The 22,515-nt window shown below is 39.3% G+C and overlaps 2 protein-coding genes across 5 annotated transcripts in view; both read left to right on the forward strand.

Annotated features, from left to right (window-relative positions):
• OMG (oligodendrocyte myelin glycoprotein) overlaps nt 1-22,515 on the forward strand; it is a 411,522-nt gene that overhangs the window by 265,854 nt on the left and 123,153 nt on the right. The window lies entirely within an intron of this gene.
• Nucleotides 681-18,031, forward strand: WSB1 (WD repeat and SOCS box containing 1). Of its 4 annotated transcripts, XM_079797230.1 has the most exons (9): nt 681-1,012; nt 6,450-6,618; nt 8,040-8,308; nt 9,424-9,555; nt 11,193-11,293; nt 13,531-13,703; nt 14,211-14,324; nt 16,308-16,415; nt 16,867-18,031. In XM_079797230.1, the coding sequence occupies exons 1-9, from the start codon at nt 973-975 to the stop codon at nt 17,024-17,026; spliced, it is 1,266 nt and encodes a 421-aa protein (XP_079653356.1). In that variant the 5' UTR covers nt 681-972; the 3' UTR covers nt 17,027-18,031. The 4 variants fall into 4 exon arrangements, with proteins under 4 accessions (XP_079653356.1, XP_079653358.1, XP_079653359.1 ...); XM_079797232.1 differs by lacking the exons at nt 681-1,012; nt 6,450-6,618; nt 8,040-8,308 and adding an exon at nt 12,156-13,181 and having other exon boundaries at nt 9,518-9,555; XM_079797233.1 differs by lacking the exons at nt 681-1,012; nt 6,450-6,618; nt 8,040-8,308 and adding an exon at nt 12,156-12,331 and having other exon boundaries at nt 9,518-9,555.

The raw sequence follows: 22,515 nt of genomic DNA on the forward strand, positions 1-22,515 counted from the left end.
CATCAGCAGCCTTGCTGCAGCCGGGGGCAGTTCCCGCTGCAGGGCGCCGCCTGGACACGGGCGGTCCGGGGCGGTCCGGTGGTGGGGCGGGATGCCATCACGCCCGGGCCTCCCTGTTTTTCACGACCCTTCACCTCGATTCTTCCTAGAACCCGCTGGCTCTCGTCAGAACGACCGCGGCCTGACGAGTGGGGCATAGCGATGCTCATTCTTTTTCTTCTTCTTCAGTGCAACCTCCAGTTCCCCATCACATTGGGGGCTGGGGACGTGGCCAAATCGAGTTAAAATCTGAAACGTCTCTTTTGTTCTTTCCAGTTCATCTAGGTTAAACCCCACACAATCTTGAAGCTGTGGGCTCATTTGTATTATACAATTCTCGGTTTGCCTTTTCAAAGGCATTGCAACTTATAATGACCGTGCTAGGGGTCCCGGCGGGGAAAACCAGACCCAGTTAAACGCCTAGTCAGCTCCTACGCAAGAGTTCCGGCCTCAGCTTCCGCCTTCCCGCGCTTCCTTCTCTCGCGGATCCGATCCCGCCAGGTCAGGCGCGCGCAACCGGCTGGGGGGCGGGGCGCCAAGCCGAGGCCGTCACGTCCCGAGCGTCGGGAGGCGGGGCCTCTGGCTGTGACGTCGCGAGGCCCCGCCCCTCACAGCCCTGATATCATCCCCGCCGCCCGCCATTTTGTCTCCAGTGTCTCGTTTGCCGTCGACGGCGTGGAAGGGAGTGTCTGGGCCTGTCAACGTCAGGCAGCGACCAGGGTCTATTGTCTGTGTTTGGTCCCGTAGTTTGGTCCGAGGCCTTCCGGAGCTTCCCCGGGGCAGTCGGCAGAGGCCGCCGCGACCGCCCCCGCCCCTCCCTCCGTCCCCGGGACCGGGAGGGACCCATCCCGCGTCACGCCCCTCAGCGCTCGCCGCTCTCTTCTCAGTCGTTGCGCCCGCATCGCACCCCCGGAATCAGACGGTGCCCCATAGATGGCCAGCTTTCCTCCGAGGGTTAACGAGAAAGAGATCGGTGAGGAATGGGGACGGTGGGCGAGGGGTGCTAGTGAGCGCGCGGGGGCTGGGGAGAGGCAGGGGCTCGGCGGAGGAGGGTGGAGAGGAAACCTCCGCGTCTGAGGGGTGTGGGGTGAGCCGGGCCGGGCCCCGGGGCGAGCTGGAAGGAAGCGGTCCCGCGCGCGGGTGGGTGTTGCGAGGGATAAACGCGATCCTCATTGATGCGGCGCCTACCCTGCGCCTGGCCCCGAAGGAGGCGGCGCGCGGCTCTCAGGGTCGGGGGGGAACGTGGGCGCCGAGTAGCGAGGGCCCCAGGGACTGCGTCCCGGGGGCCGACACACCCCTGGGGACCCCTGTGTCCTCCTCCGAGGTCCGAGCGGGGCCGTTTTCTTGGGATCCTTCTTGCTTGGCGCCCATCAGCCGCTGGGGCGTGGAGGGAGCGGGCAGGGGGAGTGCTGGGCAAGTCGGGGGGACTCCCACATTTTTATGATGCGAAAAGGAAACGCGTGTTCTGAGCTGTAGTTAACGAAAGGCGGGGGTCCTCGTGTACCCGCCACTCTGGAAGGAGAAAGGCGACCGAAGCGCCGCCCTCAGCCGGGCCAAAGCAGTTCTTTTAAAAATGGCCTGGCGTTAAGAAAGGGAGTGGTTCGGGGGAGGACGACTCTGAATTATCTTTCGGGCGCACAGGAGCGGGGAGGAGCCAGTGGCTGGGTGGAGTGACCGGAGAAAAGCTGTTGTACGAAGGAGCCGTCTCTGGACAGGCTGTGTGCAAGCTGGTCCGCGGCCAGCTCCGCCGCGCGGAAGACGGGGCAGTAGGTGTGGCGGGTTGTGCGTCTAGACCTCAAAGGCTCAGTTAAAAAGCATCTCACATTTGTTGGGGGGGTGGGGGGTGGAGGGTTGAGGTACAGTGCATTGATAGACTTAGTAAAAATTGCACATGTTGTGTACCTGACATATATGTCATTTTTATTTTAGAAAGTAAAATAGATGTAGCAGCCCCCCCCCCCCCCCCAACCAAAAAAGAAACAACCAAAAAAACCCCACCCACCATCTCTGAACTTACTATGTTAATATCAAGGTGGCAGATGAGTAAGAGAGCCTTTGCATTTCCTTGTTCTTCAGCTAAATGTGTGCCTTTCCTAAATACAGGGAGGGGGTGTTTGTGGAGAAAGGGAGAAGCTGAAGCACCCAAAACGCCCTCTAGCCTGTATGTGGGTAAATTTTTTATGTTTAGAAACAGCTTAGAATTCTGGACTTCAGTTTCAAGGGTAAGGGATTGAATGGCAGTTTAGGAAGGGGGCTTTATAATTCTGATTTTAATAACTTTTACATTTGCAGAGAAAAAAAATTTCGTATCCCTTTTTAAAAAATATATATTTTATTGATTTTTTACAGAGAGGAAAGGAGAGGGATAGAGAGTTAGAAACTTCGATGAGAGAGAAACATCGATCAGCTGCCTCCTGCACACTCCATACTGGGGATGTACCCGCAACCAAGGTACATGCCCTTGACCGGAATCGAACCTGGGACCATTGAGTCCGCAGGCGGACACTCTATCCACTGAGCCAAACCGGTTAGGGTTTGTATCCCATTTTTATGTTAACTGTGCTTTAAGACTGATGTGCTCTCATGTGGAACATAGAACTCAAAAGAAGTTATTCTGAAATCAGTAAAAGTATATATATATATTTTTAAAGTTCTTTTTAAAGAACTAAAAAAAGAAGTTCTTATTTTTAGTCCAGTGGTTCCCCCCACCCCCCATTACATAATATCACAGATGAGTGATCTGCCTTTAATTTGTGTTTTTACTTCACCTTGATGAACCATTTTGAAAGCTTTTCAGTCCTCTCTTCTAAGGGATAGAGTGGACCTGCATAAGGTGGAATCATCTACTAAGTAGTCTTTTCAATTAAAAAAAATTTTTTTTTCATATTTAGGACTCAGTGTTATTTCCTGGATATAAGGTTACTAAGTGCCAATATAAAAGTACTTTGGTCTTTTCTAACTGAACAAATTTTTTAAATCTTTACGGAGGATATTTGAGAGAGAAAGAGAGAGAAACATCCATATCGATTAAGTTACCTCCCTGGATTAGTTGCCTCCTGAATGAGCCCTGACCAGGGCCTGGGTGCAAGGGAGGTAGTTATGTGCCCTTGACAGGAATCCAACCCATACCTGCAACCGATGTCGGATGGAAACCAGCCAGGGCTTTTTTTTTTTTGAAGTATCATTTGGATACAGAGTTAAACACTAGTATCTCTGTGTAGCTTTGTATCTATCTGTAAGGACCTACTTTTCCCCTTCTTTCTTGGATATTAATTATACCTATTTTGTTTCTCTATTTCTACTGAAGGAGGGGAAACAAGATTCTACGAATAATTAAAGAAATCTATGTCAGGGAGTTACTGCCCTCTTTCACAAGGCACTATCAAAGATCCTTTCTGGTTATGAAATTGCAAGGAGGAATGTGAAGAAGGAGCTAAATTTGGTTCAACAGTGACTCAGATGATGTGTACTACTGTACAGATATTAATAATGTAGAGTTGTATCTTATGGCCGAGCTCCCATGGCAGGCAGCTTTCCCTTATACAAGGTCTAAATCATACATTTCTTAGGATACCAACATTAAACAGTTGCAGGTAATAAATGTTTAACTTACAACATTTTTTTTCTCAAAGCACTTCATTATAAACCTTGTGCTAGTTTAAAATATTGTACCAGTAAGTATTTAAATGAGTGTTTAAATCCATTTGATTAACTGCAAAGATCATTTGCTCTACCTATTAACAAAGAAACACAAGGTAATTATTAGTACATTACTTGTAACAGTATTTATTTGTCAGGTGTGCTTTTTATATTTCTTGAATTTCTTGAATTTATATTTAAGAATAAATTAGCTTGTTATTTCATGGTCTTTGTTTTATTTGAACCAGTTTTTCAGTTGTTGATTTATTACCACCCTTTATATAAAAGGAAGTTTGTGATTGTGGCCAAGGTAAAAGAAATAAACACTCTGCCTTGTAATTAAATATATTTTGGATGCTGAAAGAAAATACAGAATGATCCTAAAATACAGACCAAAAAAAGATTATGGACTTGGAGGAATGTAAGGAAACATGGAGAGGCAAGCCCTTTCAAAAAGCCTTTGTATATTTAAAAAAGTTATTCTGCAGGCATTTGAGAGTCACTCGTTTGGAAATTGTCTATTAAGAAAGTCACATTATTACTAATGAAGTTAATGTCACTTTATGTTGTATTAATTACAAGTGAGTTGGCAGTAGGTGGTGGGGGCGGGGTGTGTTCTGCTGCTTATATGAAGCTACATCTTAAGTATTGTGTTTAGTTCTGAGTGCCACTTTTATGAGAGCCATTACTAACTGGAGTTTATCCAGAAAAGTATGATGAAGGTGAGGATGGGGAATTGACTTGAAACTACCAAATCTAAGGAATGATCAAAAGGACTAGAAATTTTAGCCTGGTGAAAATATTTAGTTGATGATGTCATAGCTGTCTTCAGCATATGAATGTCATGTGAGCAGGATTAGGCTTATTCTGTTAGGTCAGAATCAGGACTGAGTGGGTGGAGTGGCAAGGAGGAAGATTTTGAGTCATCAAAAGGAAAATTTCTGATAATCTCAGCTATACCAAATTAGAATTAGCCTTATTAGATATTCATATTTATGAGTATCATAGAAAAATAGGTCTGTTTTGTTCCTTTGCTTTTTAAACCATAGCTTATTTATTAATATATCAAAGAATTGGGCAATGAAATATTTAAATCACTTAAGAATGAGAGCTTATACATGTGCTTTCATATTCATTCAATAGATATTTACTGAGCCCCTGTTGTGACAGGTGCTACACTAGCTGTTCATGGAGCACACATTGAGACTGGAAGTGTCACTGAACATTTTGAGGTTTATATATCTGCCCTTGCAATAGGAGTATAAGTGATTCTTATTTGAATTGCAATACATAGAACATATTGAAATTTAGTTGTTGGAAATAAACTGTAGAGATAACCAGGCAACTGACCACAAAATAGATAATAGAGAAACTAAACTTGACAAAAACTTATAACTGAGAAGGAAGAATAGCAAAATTTGAAAGTAAGACCAACCCAAGATAAAGAACATCCTTTCCCAAAATTGAGGAAGTTCCAGCTGAGTATGTACAGAAGGAGCTTGTTGATCATGCATGTTAAACACAGAATAAAAATTCTCTGTGCACTCTGTTAATGTGCCAGTTTTATTACAAAAGCTAAATTTAAGACTTTTAATTAAACAAAAAAAAATGTATGGGGTTGTCTGTTTTTTTCCTTCAAAAGACAAAATAATTATTTCATTTTGGGGTCAATTTGTAGCCTATTAGGAAGATGCTAAGGACCACTGTTGAAGGTTAGGCTTTTAAAACACTGGTTGAGAAGTTGGACTAAATAGTCTAAGTCCCTTCTAGTTTAGAGGGTTTTGTGACCTGGGCCTGAAAAAGATAAGCATTTTCATGATTGACTAGATCATTTTATACTGATTTTCTTTCAGTAATGATGTAGTATTGTATTTTATAATGGATTATGGTGGTTTTTTTTTTTTAATTTTTTTATTTTATTTTATTGATTTTCTACAGAGAGGAAGGGAGAGGGATAGAGAGCCAGAAACATCAATGAGAGAGAAACATCGACCAGCTGCCTCCTGCACACCCCCTACCGGGGATGTGCCCGCAACCAGTGTACATGCCCTTGACAGGAATCGAACCTGGGACCCTTGAGTCCGCAGGCCGATGCTCTATCCACTGAGCCAAACCGGTTTTGGCTGGATTATGGTTTTTGAAAGCTACAGACTTTTTAGAAGATACTTTTCTTACAAAGTAACTTTAGTCTCTTGCATTTTATTTTTTAATATGTTTTAATATCAGAGAGAGGAAGGGAAAGATAGAAACATCAGTGATGAAAGAGAATCATTGATCAGCTGTTTTCTGCATGCCCACTACCAGTGATCGAGCCCACAACCTGGGCATGTGTCCTGACTTGGTTCATGAGTAGACACTCAACCATTGAGCCACACTGACTGGGCAGTCTCTTGCATTTTAAATGTTAGCAAATTGATGACAACATAGGCAGTGCAAAAGCCAGGACTTCAGTAATCGATAGCTCTGAATGACCTTTACAGTACTGTTACTTGACCAGTTTTTTGGTTTTTTTAGTTGAAACTTTCTAAAAAGCTCTTGCTTTGGAAAATTTTAGGAAACTAACTTTGACAAAACTTGAAGATGTTATCATTAACGGGTCTTCACACCAGATATGTCCCCTCAAAGAGTGGAAAGCAAAACTCATATCTTGTCCTCATAGGAAAGGGGAAAAATACTCAATGGAGTTAAGTGAGTCCCAAAGTAATATGGAGGCAGTCTCAAATTCATTGCTGGTTATATATAATTTCCTGTATTTTTTTTTTCTTTTTTAGTGAGATCACGTACTATAGGTGAACTTTTGGCTCTAGCAGCTCCTTTTGACAAGAAATGTGGTCGTGAAAATTGGACTGTTGCTTTTGCTCCAGATGGTTCGTACTTCGCTTGGTCCCAAGGATATTGTACAGTAAAGCTTGTTCCATGGTCTCAGTGCCTTAAGAACTTGTAAGACACTTTTCTTTTTTGTACTTTGTATCTGCTTGTAGAATTTCCTGTTTTCACTATGTGGAGTTAAAAAAAAAAAGATACTGATATTTAGATTGTTATAAAAATATTTTATCATAAGCTGAATGTACTGGAGAATTTGTGGGGAGAATTATATCTGGCCTTATCCTATACTAGAGGCCCGGTGCACGAAATTCGTGCATGGGGGAGGGGGTTCCTCAGCCCAGCCTGGCTCCCAACCGCTCGCTGCCTACCTCATTGCCCCTAACTCTGCCTGTCAGCCTGATCACCCCCTAACCACTCCCCTGCCAGCCTGATTGCCCCCAACTGCCCTTCCCTGCAGGCCTGGTCCCCCCCAACTGCCCTCCCTTGTAGGCCTGGGTCCCCCACAACTTCCCTCCCCTGCCGGCCATCTTGTGTCCACATGGGGGTTGCCATCTTGTGTGTTGGAGTGATGGTCAATTTGCATATTACCTCTATTATATAGGATATTATAAAGGATAATATAATAAAAGGCTAATATGCAAATTGTCCCCTTGACTGGGAGTTTGACCAGGGGGTGAGGCCGGCTGGCCAACTGTCTGAGGCCCCTCCCCCTGCCAGCCCTGCCCCCACCCTGATCAGGGGCGGGGCCAGCCAGACCCAACCCATGCATGGATTAGTTCACTGGGCCTCTAGTATATTATAGAACACTTTCTCAGGTACTTTTGTGTTTTTAATAAATGTTTCTGTGTATTAATAAGCAGATTAATTGTGTAGTATATATATTGTGTTGTGCCAGGTCAGATGACCTTTGTTATGTGATGCTTTTTAATATTAGATAACAGAGGTGCATAGATCATGTAATTACTTTTTATGTACTTTTATCCTCTGCTTGGGTTTAATTGAGTTTGGATAATTGTTGAAAGTTTTTCTAAAATGTACCATATACTAAATTTAATCTTTCCCTGCTTTTTGTGTGTGGTCTACTTTCATGGTTATACTTATTAGTGTCCTTATTACATATTACTTTAGGTCTAGAAAGTAAGGGGAAACTACTGATTATTACAAGGGTGTTTTTAGGGGAATTTTCTGGTGTCGGCTTCACAATATCTTAGCTTCCTGGTGTGTGTGTTTTTTTTGTTTTTTTTTTTCTTATTTACACTTGCTTTAGGTTAATTAAAGGAGTCCTAACCAATATAGTGATTTTTGAAACAAATGAATTACTTTATTGTTGATCTTCCTCTTTTTCCGCTACTGAGGATTTATTTGGTCATGCCCTCATAGCTAATAACTTTTCCCCTTCCCATTTATGGGATTCTATTGTTATTTAGTATCACGATAATAAATTGAGGTTAACAAAGATCATTTCATATCCACAGGAGTCCAGAGTAAATAATAACTAGATTTTAATCTGACTCTATTTCCCTCCTCTCCCCCAGTCTCTTGCATGGCACAAAGAATATCACTAATTCAAGCAGTTTGAGATTGTCAAGACAAAACAGTGATGGTGCTCAGAAAAATAAGCCTCGTGAACATATTATAGACTGTGGTGATATAGTCTGGAGTCTTGCTTTTGGATCTTCAGTTCCAGAAAAACAGAGTCGCTGTGTAAATATAGAATGGCATCGATTCAGATTTGGACAAGATCAGCTACTCCTTGCCACAGGGTTAAGCAATGGGCGTATCAAAATATGGGATGTATATACAGGTATGGATTCAGAGTTTTAAATGCAAGCTTGATTATTTTATGATGGAGGGCGTTGCTAGTAGGCAGTGGAATATATGATTTGAGGTTTTTAACTTAGTGAAAAGTAAGAATTGGTACAATGTGTCTTTATAGTTGGCCTAATGACATCTTCAGCTGTGATTTTAATTTAGGATAATAGAGTTCACACTGCTTGATCACTCTTGAGAATATTACAGCAAGAAGGGCATATCTAAGGAATGTTTTGTTAATTATTATGACTCAAAGAGCAAGGTGATTTCTATTTTCAGTGGTTGATAGCTTACACATTTCAAGGCAAATCTGGTTTTTAACAATCATCTAACTCTTTGGAAAGATTTTTAAAAATGAGTATTAGAATAATATGTACATTAGAACATAGCAAGTGATACAAACATGGAGTGAGGATGTCATTAAATGTATTGGATTCTTGGAAAAAACTTAATAAGCACATAGATTTTCATAGGAAAAAAACACCTCTTAAAATAGTAGATGAACAAAGTACTTTTCCCCACTGAAATTATGTTTGAAAATTTAAGTGGTTGTGGGATAACGTGCATCTTTTGGGGAGTTTGATAATCCACTAGTAATCCAAGGCTAAGGAAAAGAAAAGGAAAATTTATATTTTAAAACCACACTATACAAAGATTTAAAAATGATAATGGAGGTTTTTTTTTTAATATACTAAATTAACTTGTTCCAGGAGTTTGTGTATGCTTGAGGAATTTGAATTCCCTTTTAATTTTTTCTAATAAATACAGGCTTTGTGGCTCAGTTGGTTGGGCATACACTGAAAGGTTGCCAAATCGATTCCTGGCCCGGGTTATAGGCTTGATCCCCAGTAGGGGGCTTGTAGGAGGCAGCCAATCGATGTTTCTTTCTCTCTCCCCCTCATTTTTCCTCTCTAAAAATGAATTTTAAAAATCTTAAACACACAATGTAAATAGTGAATCATTAAAGGTAATAGTGAAAACACTAATAAGTCATTTTACACTTGGTAAGCTAAAGATGTGCCCAAGTATTTTTTAAATGGTGAGGAACACTATAAAGTAGATAATAGTTGTTAACATTGTCTGATTTTCCCTTTTTATTGCATTTAGGAAAACTCCTCCTTAACTTGGTAGATCATACTGAAGTGGTCAGAGATTTAACTTTTGCTCCAGATGGGAGCTTGATCCTAGTGTCAGCTTCAAGAGACAAAACTCTGAGAGTGTGGGACCTGAAAGATGATGGTATGTCTTTTTTTCCAGGCTATGAAAAAGAATTAGTTTCTTGATGTTACTACTGAAAGTTACTGGGTTTATCTGGGGCATTTGACTTTAAAAATGGCATATGATCAGTTTCCTTTTCTCTACTTAGTTCTTTGGCCCTTTTCCTTGTATTGATAAAATAAAACCATAAATGTGACCCAGAATAGGAGCCAGCGGTTACTCTAAACAATCTAATATTATTTACAAACTAACCACACAGATCTGTATCAACTATTTGAGGATAACATCTAGATCAGTTTTAGGGTTTTATATGAACTGCTCTGTGTTGGTTTATTTCCTTATCTTAGGAAGGGTTATTAACTTCCTTCATTTGCTTAGTGAAAATATAAGTAGACCTTCTAGGATAACAAACAGATGTAACTTAGTGATCTAATAAAATTTAGATTGAAATATGGTTTGTACATCAGAATTTATAACATGTAAATGCTAGTAAGGATATTATTATGTTAGATAGGTTAAGTAAGAAATTATCTTATAAAAGTAAAATTGCCCTTTAATGTAATAAAAGGTATGTTAGTGCAAGTACTCAGATTTTTCTGAAACCTTGATACTTGTGATGCTTAAAGTTTTGGAGAATCTACCTTGTTTGAGAGGACCTTAGAGAGTATATCTTCCCTCTTAGCCTCTAATGAGTTTATAGTTTTAACTAAAACCTTGTATTTCAATAAGATCTGCTAATTCTCTAACAGCCCCAAGCTGAAAGTTGACAGGCTTGCTTAGCTAGCTTAATGTAGTAGGAAGCAAACCCCCAGATTTGGAGACTTGTTCCAGCTGATGGGTAGCAACCATTGCCTAATAAAACAATATGTTACTATTCCCAAACAATGAGGTGCTTTCTCTGCATTTTATCAATTCTCTGATTTCTCAGTTGTTGAAGGGTTAAAGAATCCCAATACTTAAAACAGTTTGGTAATTAAATTTGTATATTCTTTTACATATCACATAATGCTTGCTTTCTCAACATATTTTCAGTTGTGTGCATATGTCTTAAGAATGTAGACTTAGTCAAATGTAAGCACCAAGAGAGTAGGAATTTTTATTTATAGCTGTAATCTTCACTGCCTGGCATGTAGTAGGTATTCAGTAAATATTTGTAAAATTAAGAGTTAAAATATACTTAGCCATAATTGTGTGTTTAGGGTATAATGTACAGGGAATTTGGAGTAGAATATAGATTATCAAAAAGAAAGAAGGGTGAAAAGGTATTTTGAAGATGTTTATTAAAGCTTAACCTTGTTGTGTTTCAGTTCTTTCATTTGTAGAATAAAGGGATTAGACCAAAAGAAGTCTTTTCTATAAATGAAGGATGAGCAGATTTTTTTTTCTTAAAGAGCCAAATAGCAAATGTTAGGCTTGTGGACCATGCTAACTGCCATAGTTACTTAATTCTGCCATTGGAGTACAACATAAACAAATTGGCATGATTGTATTCCAATAAAACTTTAGTTACAAAAATGAGTAACTGATGTGTATTGCTAACCCATTGTAGATAAATCACTGTCACTGTTTAAGTTTGTAATTCTGTGATTCTGCCATTTTCGAATGCTACTCATTTGAAGTGGATTCTAGGGTTAACACAGGTATTTCTTTTTGTTCAGGAAACATGATGAAAGTATTGAGAGCTCATCAGAACTGGGTGTACAGCTGCGCATTCTCTCCTGACTCTTCCATGCTGTGCTCAGTGGGAGCCAGTAAAGCCGTATGTGTCAAAGTTCTTATACATTTGTTTCGAATTAGATTATAATAATGTGTGCATAATCACTTTTAAATCTAAGTAACATATCAAGTCTGTGCTCGGTGTCATGAATATCTTAAATGTTTCATTTTGTGATGGAGTATTTGCATGAGGGAAATTAAATATTATTGATTGTGAAGTAAGAAATTGTATTACTTTTAGTTAGAGATACTATTCATAAAAGAAGGGGTTTGTCAATTTTATTTTTTTTCTAAGATCTAGGAAAGTTTATGTGCTATAGAAGAGATATAGTCCAAATGTTAAGACATTCCCTTGCTAATAATTTTCTTCTCTGTTGTTCTATTTTTTTTGTCCAGTTTGCTGTTTAAAAAGTTTGAGTCCCAGCTGGTCCTGGACATTTAACTGAGAAAAAGTAACTTAAAAATCTAATAAAAATGAAAATAGCACTCATGTATGTTCTAGAGTGAATTATAGAAGAAATTTGGTATGATCTGTCTTATGCTAATAGGCATAGCATACCTGTACACCGATTAAGTATAAAGTAACTCTTAAGAGGGTTACGCTTATTGATGAATTCTCTAGTTGTCTACCAGCTCAGTATAGTTAGAGATCTTTTTAGCTTCAGATATTTATTGAAAATGGTTGAAGTCCAAATACATGTGATAATGGGGGTGGGGTGGGAGGCTGGTTAAAATGCATTTTATCTGTCCAAGAACTATGTTAAAATGATAGTTGCAAATGTTGGAAGTTTAGAAAAAATATTTAGTTTAGTTCTTTAAAAATCATAAGAACAACAAAGCTAGATATTGACATTGCTATTTTAGGCTGTGTGTTTTCCATATGCTTCTTGCTTTCCCTGTCACAGGTGGTGGCAGCAATATTGGTGTGATTGAGGTTATGCTGGCACCACTCGCACACAGGCGCACAATGGTGTTAGCTGGGCAGAAAGAGTGGCATCTCTGGCTACCGGGCTGGGGGCGACCTTTACCATAGGATGAAGTAACCTTGCATTCGGCTGCAAGGTGTACTGTACGTACACAGGTGCTGGTCGATGTCCACTTTCTGCTTTTCTTTCTTTCTTTTTTTCTTTTTTAAAATAATTTCCCCCCAGTGAAACCCACTGACTCCTCCAAGTAAATTGATCTTCCAGTCTGATGGAATTGGGAGTCTGACATGTGAAACCAATGTAATGTAATGTAATTGGCTTTCAGATGGTTTCTCTGTACTATTTTTTGGAATTCTTTGAGATGGTAGATATACCTTAAGTCTGATCCAATTAAAAATTTGTGTGTTTTTTTCCCCCTTTGGAAGTAATATATTGTGTCTGTGCAGAAAAAAAAAATGTAGCCAAAAGGATTGTTTTATCCCAAGAGGAAGAGAAGTTGTGTTATTAGAATTGTTAAATTTCCAAGCTCACATTTAGTATTAACAGAGTGCAGTAAACATTTGAATCCTATTTATAGCTATTCTGCACAGTCTAATTATTGACTTTAGAATCTAAAACTATATGTGAACTTTGTACTAAAGTAATTTAAATGTTTTATACTTAAAATGACTAATAATGATTGTGTGGTCAATTTGGGAAAATCAGATTAGCAAATCTTGATTCACAGAAATGTTGTTATTGTATTGTTTTCATAAATTAGCATTTTCATTTTGTAATGTGGTTTAACATCCTTGTTGTTTGCCAAAGAAATTTCATTTGGCTGTGAAAATTCTCCTTGCTTGCAGTATCTGTTTCTCTTCCTAGGCTCACGTTGGTGACCCAAGCCTTTTGTAAACAAGTGATTATCTCAAAGGAGATGCCAATGGAGTAACAATTTGTTAACCTTACATTTTCTGTCTGTATATTTTTTAAAAATTTGGTAGTTTCTGGAAGAAAAAGAAAGGGGTTTGTAATACTTAACCCTATTTATTTCTGTATATTTTAATTAATTAGTTTTTGGAATAAATGGATTTCAGTATAACTGGTTAAATTACATTGCCTTTTTTACGTTTAGGCTTATTTTTTAATTAACATTTAACAGAAACATTTGAAATAGAATTTGCATGTCTACTTTAATTAACTTAAAGACTGATTTTAATCTGACTATGACACTGAGCATATTCTTTTAATTATCCATAATTTATAATCTTTAATTTAATATAATCTAAATTAAATTTAGCAGTTTTAGTTTAAGATGTGCCATTTTGTCCTCTGTGTGTCGAATGAAGCTATAACATTTGCCTTTTTATTGCAGGTTTTCCTTTGGGATATGGATAAATATACAATGATACGGAAACTAGAAGGACATCACCATGATGTTGTAGCTTGTGACTTTTCTCCTGATGGAGCATTACTGGCTACTGCATCTTATGATACTCGAGTATATGTCTGGGATCCACATACTGGAGACATTCTGATGGAATTTGGGTGGGTACAGCATGAATTACTTTAGTCTGTAATTCATCTCTGGCTATCAGTATAACTTTTAAAAAATTATAAATGATTAGAATTACATGTGAAACCTAAAATTGCAGTCTATTGGAATTTAAAATTTTGTTATTTATTTAAGCCCTTGAATAATGCAAAGCTTTAAATATAAATTCTAAAATTAAACTTGGCTCTCTTGATGTAGATCTTGTTATTTAACACAGTACATGACTCTAAAGAAGTGGTAATTATATTTAGAGTTTCATGTTGGGAAAAATAGTTAAAACTAGAGTTGAACTTAATCTTAGTGCCTTAAACCACATTCTTAAAAGGAGATTAATAATTCTTTTCAGGTCCCTTTAATTTGGATATATCAGCTCTTCTTAAGTCTTCTTAGTTATGTTAAAGCTACTTTAAACATTACTCAAAGATAGACGTACTTTGTACCTGGTAGTTTTGTTTCTTGAAATGATTCATTTCCACTGAAAACATGTGTTTTGACCTCAGGCACCTGTTTCCCCCACCTACTCCAATTTTTGCTGGAGGAGCAAATGACCGATGGGTACGATCTGTATCTTTTAGTCATGATGGACTGCATATTGCAAGCCTTGCTGATGATAAGTAAGTGTGTGAATTACAGCTTGACCTATTTATTATTGCCTTTTAAAGATTTCCTTTTATCTGTCTACTTATAACATTCTTAAGGCTAAAGAAAATAAAAAGCCTTTTTGCAGTTTGGGTTTTAGTGTCTCTTTCTCTAGACAAGATCCTGGGAGATGTTGGTGTGTCTTAAAGAATGTTGACCTGAATAGTATCCGTGTAAACTAAAGATAATGCATACCTTTCCCTGTGTTCCTTTTTGTTGTTGTTTTTATTTATTTTTATGTTTTTTACTAGAGGCCCAATGCACGAAATTCGTGCAAGAGTAGGCCTTCCTTCTCCCATCTGCCGGCACCAGCTTCCCTCTGGCACCCGGGACCCCGGCTTCCCTCACAGCCCCAGCTTCGTCCAGAAGGATGTCTGGTCTAATTAGCATATTATGCTTTTATTATTATAGATTGCTGACAGTATTATAGATGTCTCCTATTTCTCCCCCACTTTGCTCCCTTCCCACCCAGTCCCTCCCCCCTCCCTGTGTTCCTGGTGTTTTTTTTAAATATATATTTTATTGATTTTTTTGCAGAGAGGAAGGGAGAGGGACAGAGAGCTAGAAACATCCATGAGAGAGAAACATCAATCAGCTGCCTCCCGCACACCCTCTACTGGGGATGTGCCCACAACCAAGGTACATGCCCTTGACCAGAATCGAACCTGGGACCCCTCAGTCCGCAGGCTGACCCTCTATCCATTGAGCCAAACCGGACAGGGCTGTTCCTTGTTTGTTAACTAGTTCGGGCAAACTGGGTGGATTTTTAATTAGCTTTTAGCCTAGCAGTGCTATCTTACAAACGTTGAAGTAAAAGAACATTGTCAAAGTGATAAATGGTAAAAAGAGTAATTTATATCCACTGCAATTGAGACTACAAGATGAAATGTCACATGAATGAGATGTTGCTTATTGGTAAGAAGCAGAAACTAGATGTAGCCATTCCATTTTCTCATGCTTTTATCATACAATGTGTATGGTTGTAGCATTAAGAAATTTGGTCCCATTAATTCAGAAAGCAACTCATTATCATCTTTCCAGAATGTTCGCAAATATACAGGGTGAGGGTTTTTTTATTCGCCAGTAATTGTTTTCCTGTTTGCTCAGATAAATTCTGAATGTCAGTTTTCTACTGTTCCTAGACACACTACCTAGGTGAAAAGACATTATACATGTCTTGGAATTATAGTAAAACAGATCATATAGTGGGTTTTAAATGTAAGAAAAAGGAGAAAGGTTGGGCTGTGAGCATTATGGATCTAAACTGAGAAGGGAAGACAGACATGCATTATAGTTTCTTAAGTGTGAGTTGATCTAAATTACCAGCTGGTATAGACTATACTTTTTAAGAATATATATATATATATATATTTGTATTGATTTCAGAGAGGAAGGGAGAGGGAGATAGAAACATCAACGATGAGAGAGAATCATTGACCGGCTGCCTCCTACACACCCCCCACTGGGGATCAAGCCACAACCCAGGCATATGTATGCCCTTGACCTGAATCGAACCCGGGACCCTTCAGTCCATAGGCCAACGCTCCATCCACTGAGCCAAACCAGCTAGGGCTACTTTTTTTTTTTAATCCTCACCTGAGAATGTGTTTATTGATTTCAGGAGGGGTGGAGGAGAGAAAGATAGATGTGGGAGAGAAACATTGATCGGTTGCCTCCTGTACACACCACATTCAGGGATCTGAACCTGATCGGGAATTGAACCCACAACTTTTTGGTGCACAGGACGATGCTCCAACCAACTGAGCAACCCGGCCAGGGCAAGACTATAAAATTCTTTATAAAGCAAGTTACAGTAATTGCTTGTTGCAGTGATTTGTGTGTGTGAGTGTACTGTTTTGTGACTCGGAACATAGTGGTATTTCTTTGTCAATTTTAAAAGTTGCTTTTACATTAAATTTCCTACTAGATATTTACTGGACAATGTTTTTCCTTTCCAGAATGGTGAGGTTCTGGAGAATTGATGAGGATTATCCAGTACAAGTTGCACCTTTGAGCAATGGTCTTTGCTGTGCCTTTTCCACTGATGGCAGTGTTTTAGCTGCTGGGTAAATCCATTTTTCTACTTTGTTTTTAACAGACAATTTCAGGTGGTTTTTAATCAAAGCAGCCAGTATTGTCAGTAAATCTTTAATAAGGGCTCTTTATAATATTAGCTTTGTCATAGAGGTGATGATGATCATAGGTTAGGTCTCCTTAATTAGAGAGATAGAAACATTAATGATGAGAGAGAATCATTGAGCCTCTGCCTCCTGCACGCCCCACACTGGGGATTGAGCCCGAAACCAGACATATACCCTGACCAGAAACAACCCAGACTTCCTGGTTCATGGGTCGATGCTCAACCACTAAGCCACACTGGCTGGACCTTAATTAGGTTTTAACGTGAAATTTGTGACTAATACACAGCCTTGGACGATAATTGTTTGAACTGTAGGATGTTGAAATACATGTATTTGGATGACCGAGCTTGTGATTTTTTGTTTTGTTTCTGTTTAGGACACATGATGGAAGTGTGTATTTTTGGGCCACTCCAAGGCAAATCCCTAGCCTTCAACATTTATGTCGCATGTCAATCCGGAGAGTGATGCCTACCCAAGAAGTCCAGAAACTGCTGATTCCTTCCAAGGTGTTGGAGTTTCTTTCCTACCGTATATAGAGGACTCTGTAATAAGAGTAGTAGGGACTGATGGAACACACTTTACACAAACCTCAAGCTTTACTGACTTCAAGTATCTGTTTTTCAAGGTTTAGATTTATTTAATTTGATATGTTCTTGTACTGCATTTTGATTAGTTGAGTTTTTAAAATATTATTTATAGACCACAGTAGAAATATTTCTGAACATATAAAATGTAATTTTTTCTAAAATTTAACTGTGAAAACATACATACATGTACATATTTAGATATAAGCTGCTATGTGTTGAATGGACCTTTCTGCTTTTCTAATCTTTAGTTCCAGCATTTATATATTGTTTCAGTAGAGCCACAACATGTATCTTTGCTGTAAAATGTAAAGAACTTTTTTTTTGGGAACACTGAGTTTAGATGGTAAATATTGACTTAAGAAAGTTGAATTGCCTCATATAAAATGCATTTGGTGGTAGGGGGAAGACAACTGACTTGCAAGTAAAACGAAGTTTTTGTATAGGAAAAGGATTTTGTTTTCCTTAACAATGGCATCTGAGAGATAGAATTTGAATATGACATTATTCAATTAAAAACAGCCAGGATATAACTAGAAAAAGGGTGTCATTCCCGCCGGGCCCCTCCTCCCCCCCAAACTACTGCTGCAGACTTTAATGTTGGAAAGCAGCTTGTTACTTTAACCTTTGTATATAAAGTATTATAAATTGTAGTCAGTTTGAAAATCCATCTACTGATTATTTTATTGCTAAATATTTTGCTGTTTGTAGTAAGGTTCAGTTATTTTAAGACCATGGTTTTGTGCTTTTTGTTGTTTTGTTTGTTTTTACATGTATCCTATGTTTCTGTAGGGGATAATATTGGTAACTTACCAAAGAGAAGCAATACAGCATACCTGCTTTTGCCCTCTGTTATTTATCTTACCTGCAGATATTAAGAATGTATGTATCATGTAAAATTCTGATTATATATTTTTGGTGAGTTTTTTTAATTAAAGACAAAAAATAACTATCTTCTGCAAATGTTTCTTAAATATGTTGGAAAGTTTAATACTTTTTGTCTGTCTCCATTTTAAGATTGATGGAGCACCACAAGCAAATTAAGTAAGTAAGGTAGTGAAGAAATAGCACAAGTATAGGGCTAGAGTTAATGCTTCATGAATTTACCTTGTACATTGATTTCTTCTGGGAGAATTGTTGCAGTAATGCTTTAAAAATAGCTTTTTTGAATGAATCATTCTCTGAAAAGGCCAGAATTGCTTGCTTCCTTTTCTCGTGAAAACCATAGTGCCAAGATAAAAGGGAGATTGACGAATATGAGTCAAGTAGAAACATGCTTATATCTTCCATCCTTTGGGAAGAAGGTAGTAACAGGATGGTAATACTTTAATGTATGAGTGACCAAAGCAAGGGAAGTAGGGAAGATGTAGTTGGAGTCTTAACATGGGTCAGATTCTGACTACATGGTTTTAAAAATGATACTGCTTCTTTCTCTCTTCTAGTCTTTGCCACAAGCACATCATTTGGAGAACTGGCAAGAGATTATTTCTGTTTAGATTTTATTTCCTAGTTTAGTACCAAATAGGGCTGTGTGTAAACGGAAAAGTGATTTCAGATAACTTAAAGTCCTATAACTTGATCTTAGGTTGGCAAATCTTAAATTTTTTATCCCTGAAATTCCTGCCTGCTTGTGATTAAGACTAAGTTGGATTCAACTGGTTTTCACTGCCTTCAGGGCAGCAAGACCAAAAAAGGCTGGATGGAGCATTCTTATGGGTTGAGGCATGGGCTTGTGGATACAGAGGACCTGGCTGTCGGCCAGCCAGCATAGGGATAAGAAAATACAAAGTAAAACATTGTCTCACAAGCCAGAAACCATTGAGAATGGATCTAACCTCCAGATTAATCAGAATGAAGGTTTGTGGGTGATGAACATTTTATCCCAAGTAATTCTGATCAGATTCTGGCCTACGACAGTGTTTCAACTACAGAATTTATAGACTTTAAAACCAATATTTATTGTAGAGTTATATATGGGTTTACTCTTATGTTATTTTCAAAATCACAAAGTTAATTGAAGTACACTGATTATTTTTTACATCCTTCCCCCCTCAGAAGTAAGAGCTTTTGGTAGCAAACAAAGTGTAATCAGGAGAAAGGGTCATCGTAACCTTGCCTTATGTTTATACCAAGATGTTTGGGAGGAATGAAGATTAATGGACAATCTCAACCTGCCTTTTGCTTTGTAAAGCTTGCCTTTATAGCTTTGTGTGGTTGTGACTTGGTATTTATAGAGGTTTATTTTAACTGTTGAAGAATCAGGAGGGGAAAAAAGGTTGAATGAGGCTAGGATTGGGGAAGAAAAAATGATTAGATTTCATTTAAATGAACTCCAGCGTTATTTTCCATATTAGAGACTGCAACTGTGATTATCCTTGTGGTTTCTCTTTTAGAGACAATGTTAGAAATCCAGGAGCTTTTCCCACCTGTAACATCACAGGGAAGTTGCTCTTCTGGTGTGAAAATAAACCCCCGACTTTGTAAGGAAAAATGATATTACAGTGATGATGGTGATGGGGTTTTTTATGTTTGTTTTGTTTTAAATCAGTCTGAAGCAGTAATGGCTCTTTATAAAAATTATTCTCCAAAAAGAGTGTGAACTAGAAATCATCTCTTGAGATGAAATGACTTGCAATGAAGACAGATGAAGTGGCAACTCCCGTAAATTGTTTTATGTATATTATTGATTAATAATGAAATGTTCTCACAGAAAAAAAAGGATTATGTATGTTAAAAGTTACCTGAGAAAGAGGAATGAGGATAATATAAAAATGGAAACTATAAAGATATAAATTTCACTAAGTGAGCCAAATGTTTGGTTCTAAACTAACACAAAATGGCAAGCCCACCCGGTAAGTCATGACTCACAGTCTAAGCAATTGTGAGGAAAGCCGCAGTTTACTATAGGACCAGCAGGAATGCTTCCTGAGCATGTTTTAAATAGATGGAAGCTCAGCTGGATCACACAGTCACTTTGTATTCCTCAACCACTTCCCCACCTCCAAGTCCTTTGTGATGTTTGGCAGGATTTACATAGGTTTCAAGTTCTCTCTTGAATGATACCAGTTGAGCTTAGAAAAAGCAACCATTCCTAGGGGCCAATTATATTGCAAGGGTCTGCAGTTCCAAAGTCAAAGATTGTCTCCATCATCCCCTATTTTGTAACACAAGCCTATTTCACTCAATTTCATGGCATTTCCAAATCTTGTAGACGATTTGAGTTTATAACCTAGCTGGTTTCTTTTGACGGTTGCAGATAAGCTGCCTCAGCCCAAAGTGGTCTTGCCTTTTTCTTAAATTCCATCAGTCTTCATTAATTTCCATACCACTTGGCCTTTCAGATATGCTCTATTACAATCCTTAGGGATTGATGCCTCATTTAGAAGGCAAAGGGGTCACACCTGGGTAGGGATTGGTTCTCTTATCCTTCTCTCTCGGGGCTCAGCTGGCATTTGGGTCCCAGTGACTGGTTGCTAGAGCCATGTAAAGATGAGACACCAGAACCTGGTCAGCAGGCATGGAAGCACCCCTGGTTTGGAGAGGCCCAGTGCCAGCCTATCTAGCTTGTGCTGAACAGAGAAAGCAGCTCTCGGACTGTCTGGGTCATGCTGCTCAACTGCTGGCAAAGACCCAGTCTTCTAGGCTTGGCCCCATCTGGCCTCGGATCAGGAGGATGTTCATATGGCCTAGTTTTCTCACCCCAGGGCCTGCTGCCCAGAGGACTGCAGTGGTGCTGGCTGAGGCTCCAGTCCTAAGAAAGACAAGTGATTGCTGAATTGGCTGCTTACTAGCTTGCAACTTGGGGAAGTTTGATATAATAATGCTGTAATAATGCCTCTTCTATATGAAATGTGTTCAGCTTTTATTTCATAACTGCACCGTGTTGGTTCGTGGTAGGCATTTGACAATTGTTACTACTACCACTTGAGCGCTGGCTTGTGTGCTCATTGCTGTCCCTGGTGCTTCCCAACAATTGAAGTAGTATTACTCCCCTTTTATAGCTGTGGAGGTTCAGAGGGATCGACTCAGTCCCCTAGGTCATACAGCTAAGAAATGACATCCAGGATTTAATTCTGGTTACTCTGTCTCCAGAGCCCTGCTTCTCTCCATAATGGGCATGGATGGGCACTATAATTTAGGAAAGGCACTCAGTCAGCATCAGACTCCTAAATTAGTGCCTGCATTAGTCTGCTAATCCCTTCAGGTCAAGTATGATATCAGGCTTAATCTTTCCAAATACACTCCACCTTTCACTGCATTGTGGAAAAAACAAAGGAGGAATAACTCCAAATATAATTTGGCAATCAAAACCCACTCAGACAAGAAAATGACTATTGAGCTCTGCCCTTTGCCCACTGCCTGGGGAAATTACTCTGAACATTGGTTAGTTTTTCCTCCACATGGCTCTCCTTAGGAACTTAATCTTAAATCATTTTTATTGCCCGTCTGAACAACCCAACTCAGACATACTGAAGCAGGAAGCAGCAAAACAGTCACTGGAGGTGAGAAAGTCACATGACCTTGCAGCCACTGGCTTTGGAGATCAACACTAGGTCAGGTTACAAGCTGCCAAACCCAGGGAAAACCCGAGCCCCTTGCACCAGCTGTGCAGACAAGGTTAGACTCACTTGTCTGGAGCTGACCCAGCAGGAATAGCAGCTACCAGTAGCACTGGACCAGAGTCCTGGAGGCCAGACTGGATTGGGTGGAAGAGTTATCCAGGTCAACTGATGCATCAAAAGAGCACCGACATTTCATAGCCAGGAGGGGCCCAAGTCAGGAATAAAGGCTCAGATCATTCTAACCATAGTCATGGATTAGAAATTAATCTTTTGCCCGGCCGGTATGGCTCAGTTGGTTAGAGCATAGTCACGTGCATCAAAAGGATGCTGGTTTGATTCCCAGTCAGGGCACATGCCCAGGTTTCAAGTTTGATCCCCACTAGGGGGCTTCCAGGAGGCAGCCTACCCATGTTTCACATCGATGTTTCTCCCTCTCCCTTCCTCTCTCTAAAATCAATAAAAACATATTTTTAAAAATCTTGCTCTAACTACTTTGTAGCTGCATGAACTTGGGCACATCAACCTCTGAAGTTCCTCTTCCTCACCTGTGAAATAGACATCATCATAGTACTTAAGGCCCATGATTATCAGATTTAAATGCAATCAAGCCCCCAAAGTACTTAGCATAGAGCCTAACCCAACCAGGTAGGCAGGGAGCTGTTATGCCTGAAACTTCACCAACCTTTCAATGGCTGAAGGATGAAGGGCCACAGATCACATCTCCACAGCAATAGGGTCCTTGGGTGTCTGATTACCCCTTCCCCCATACAAATTTGAGGGAAGTCATAAAATATTTTTTTTGTAAAAAAAAAAAAATATATATATTTTTTTTGTGTGTTAAGCAGTTGTTTTGTTAAGTTCTCCCTCCCCCCGCCCCCC

This window comes from Cnephaeus nilssonii (assembly GCF_951640355.1).
Source record: "Cnephaeus nilssonii genome assembly, chromosome: 19".
NCBI classification, from domain to species: domain Eukaryota; kingdom Metazoa; phylum Chordata; class Mammalia; order Chiroptera; family Vespertilionidae; genus Cnephaeus; species Cnephaeus nilssonii.

Coding starts and splice junctions, on each gene's coding strand:
- WSB1 (XM_079797230.1), top strand. CDS start 973: ATGGCCAGCTTTCCTCCGAGGGTTAACGAGAAAGAGATCG. Junction 1,013..6,449: donor GGTTAACGAGAAAGAGATCG/GTGAGGAATGGG, acceptor TTTCTTTTTTAG/TGAGATCACGTACTATAGGT. Junction 14,325..16,307: donor GCAAGCCTTGCTGATGATAA/GTAAGTGTGTGA, acceptor TTTCCTTTCCAG/AATGGTGAGGTTCTGGAGAA.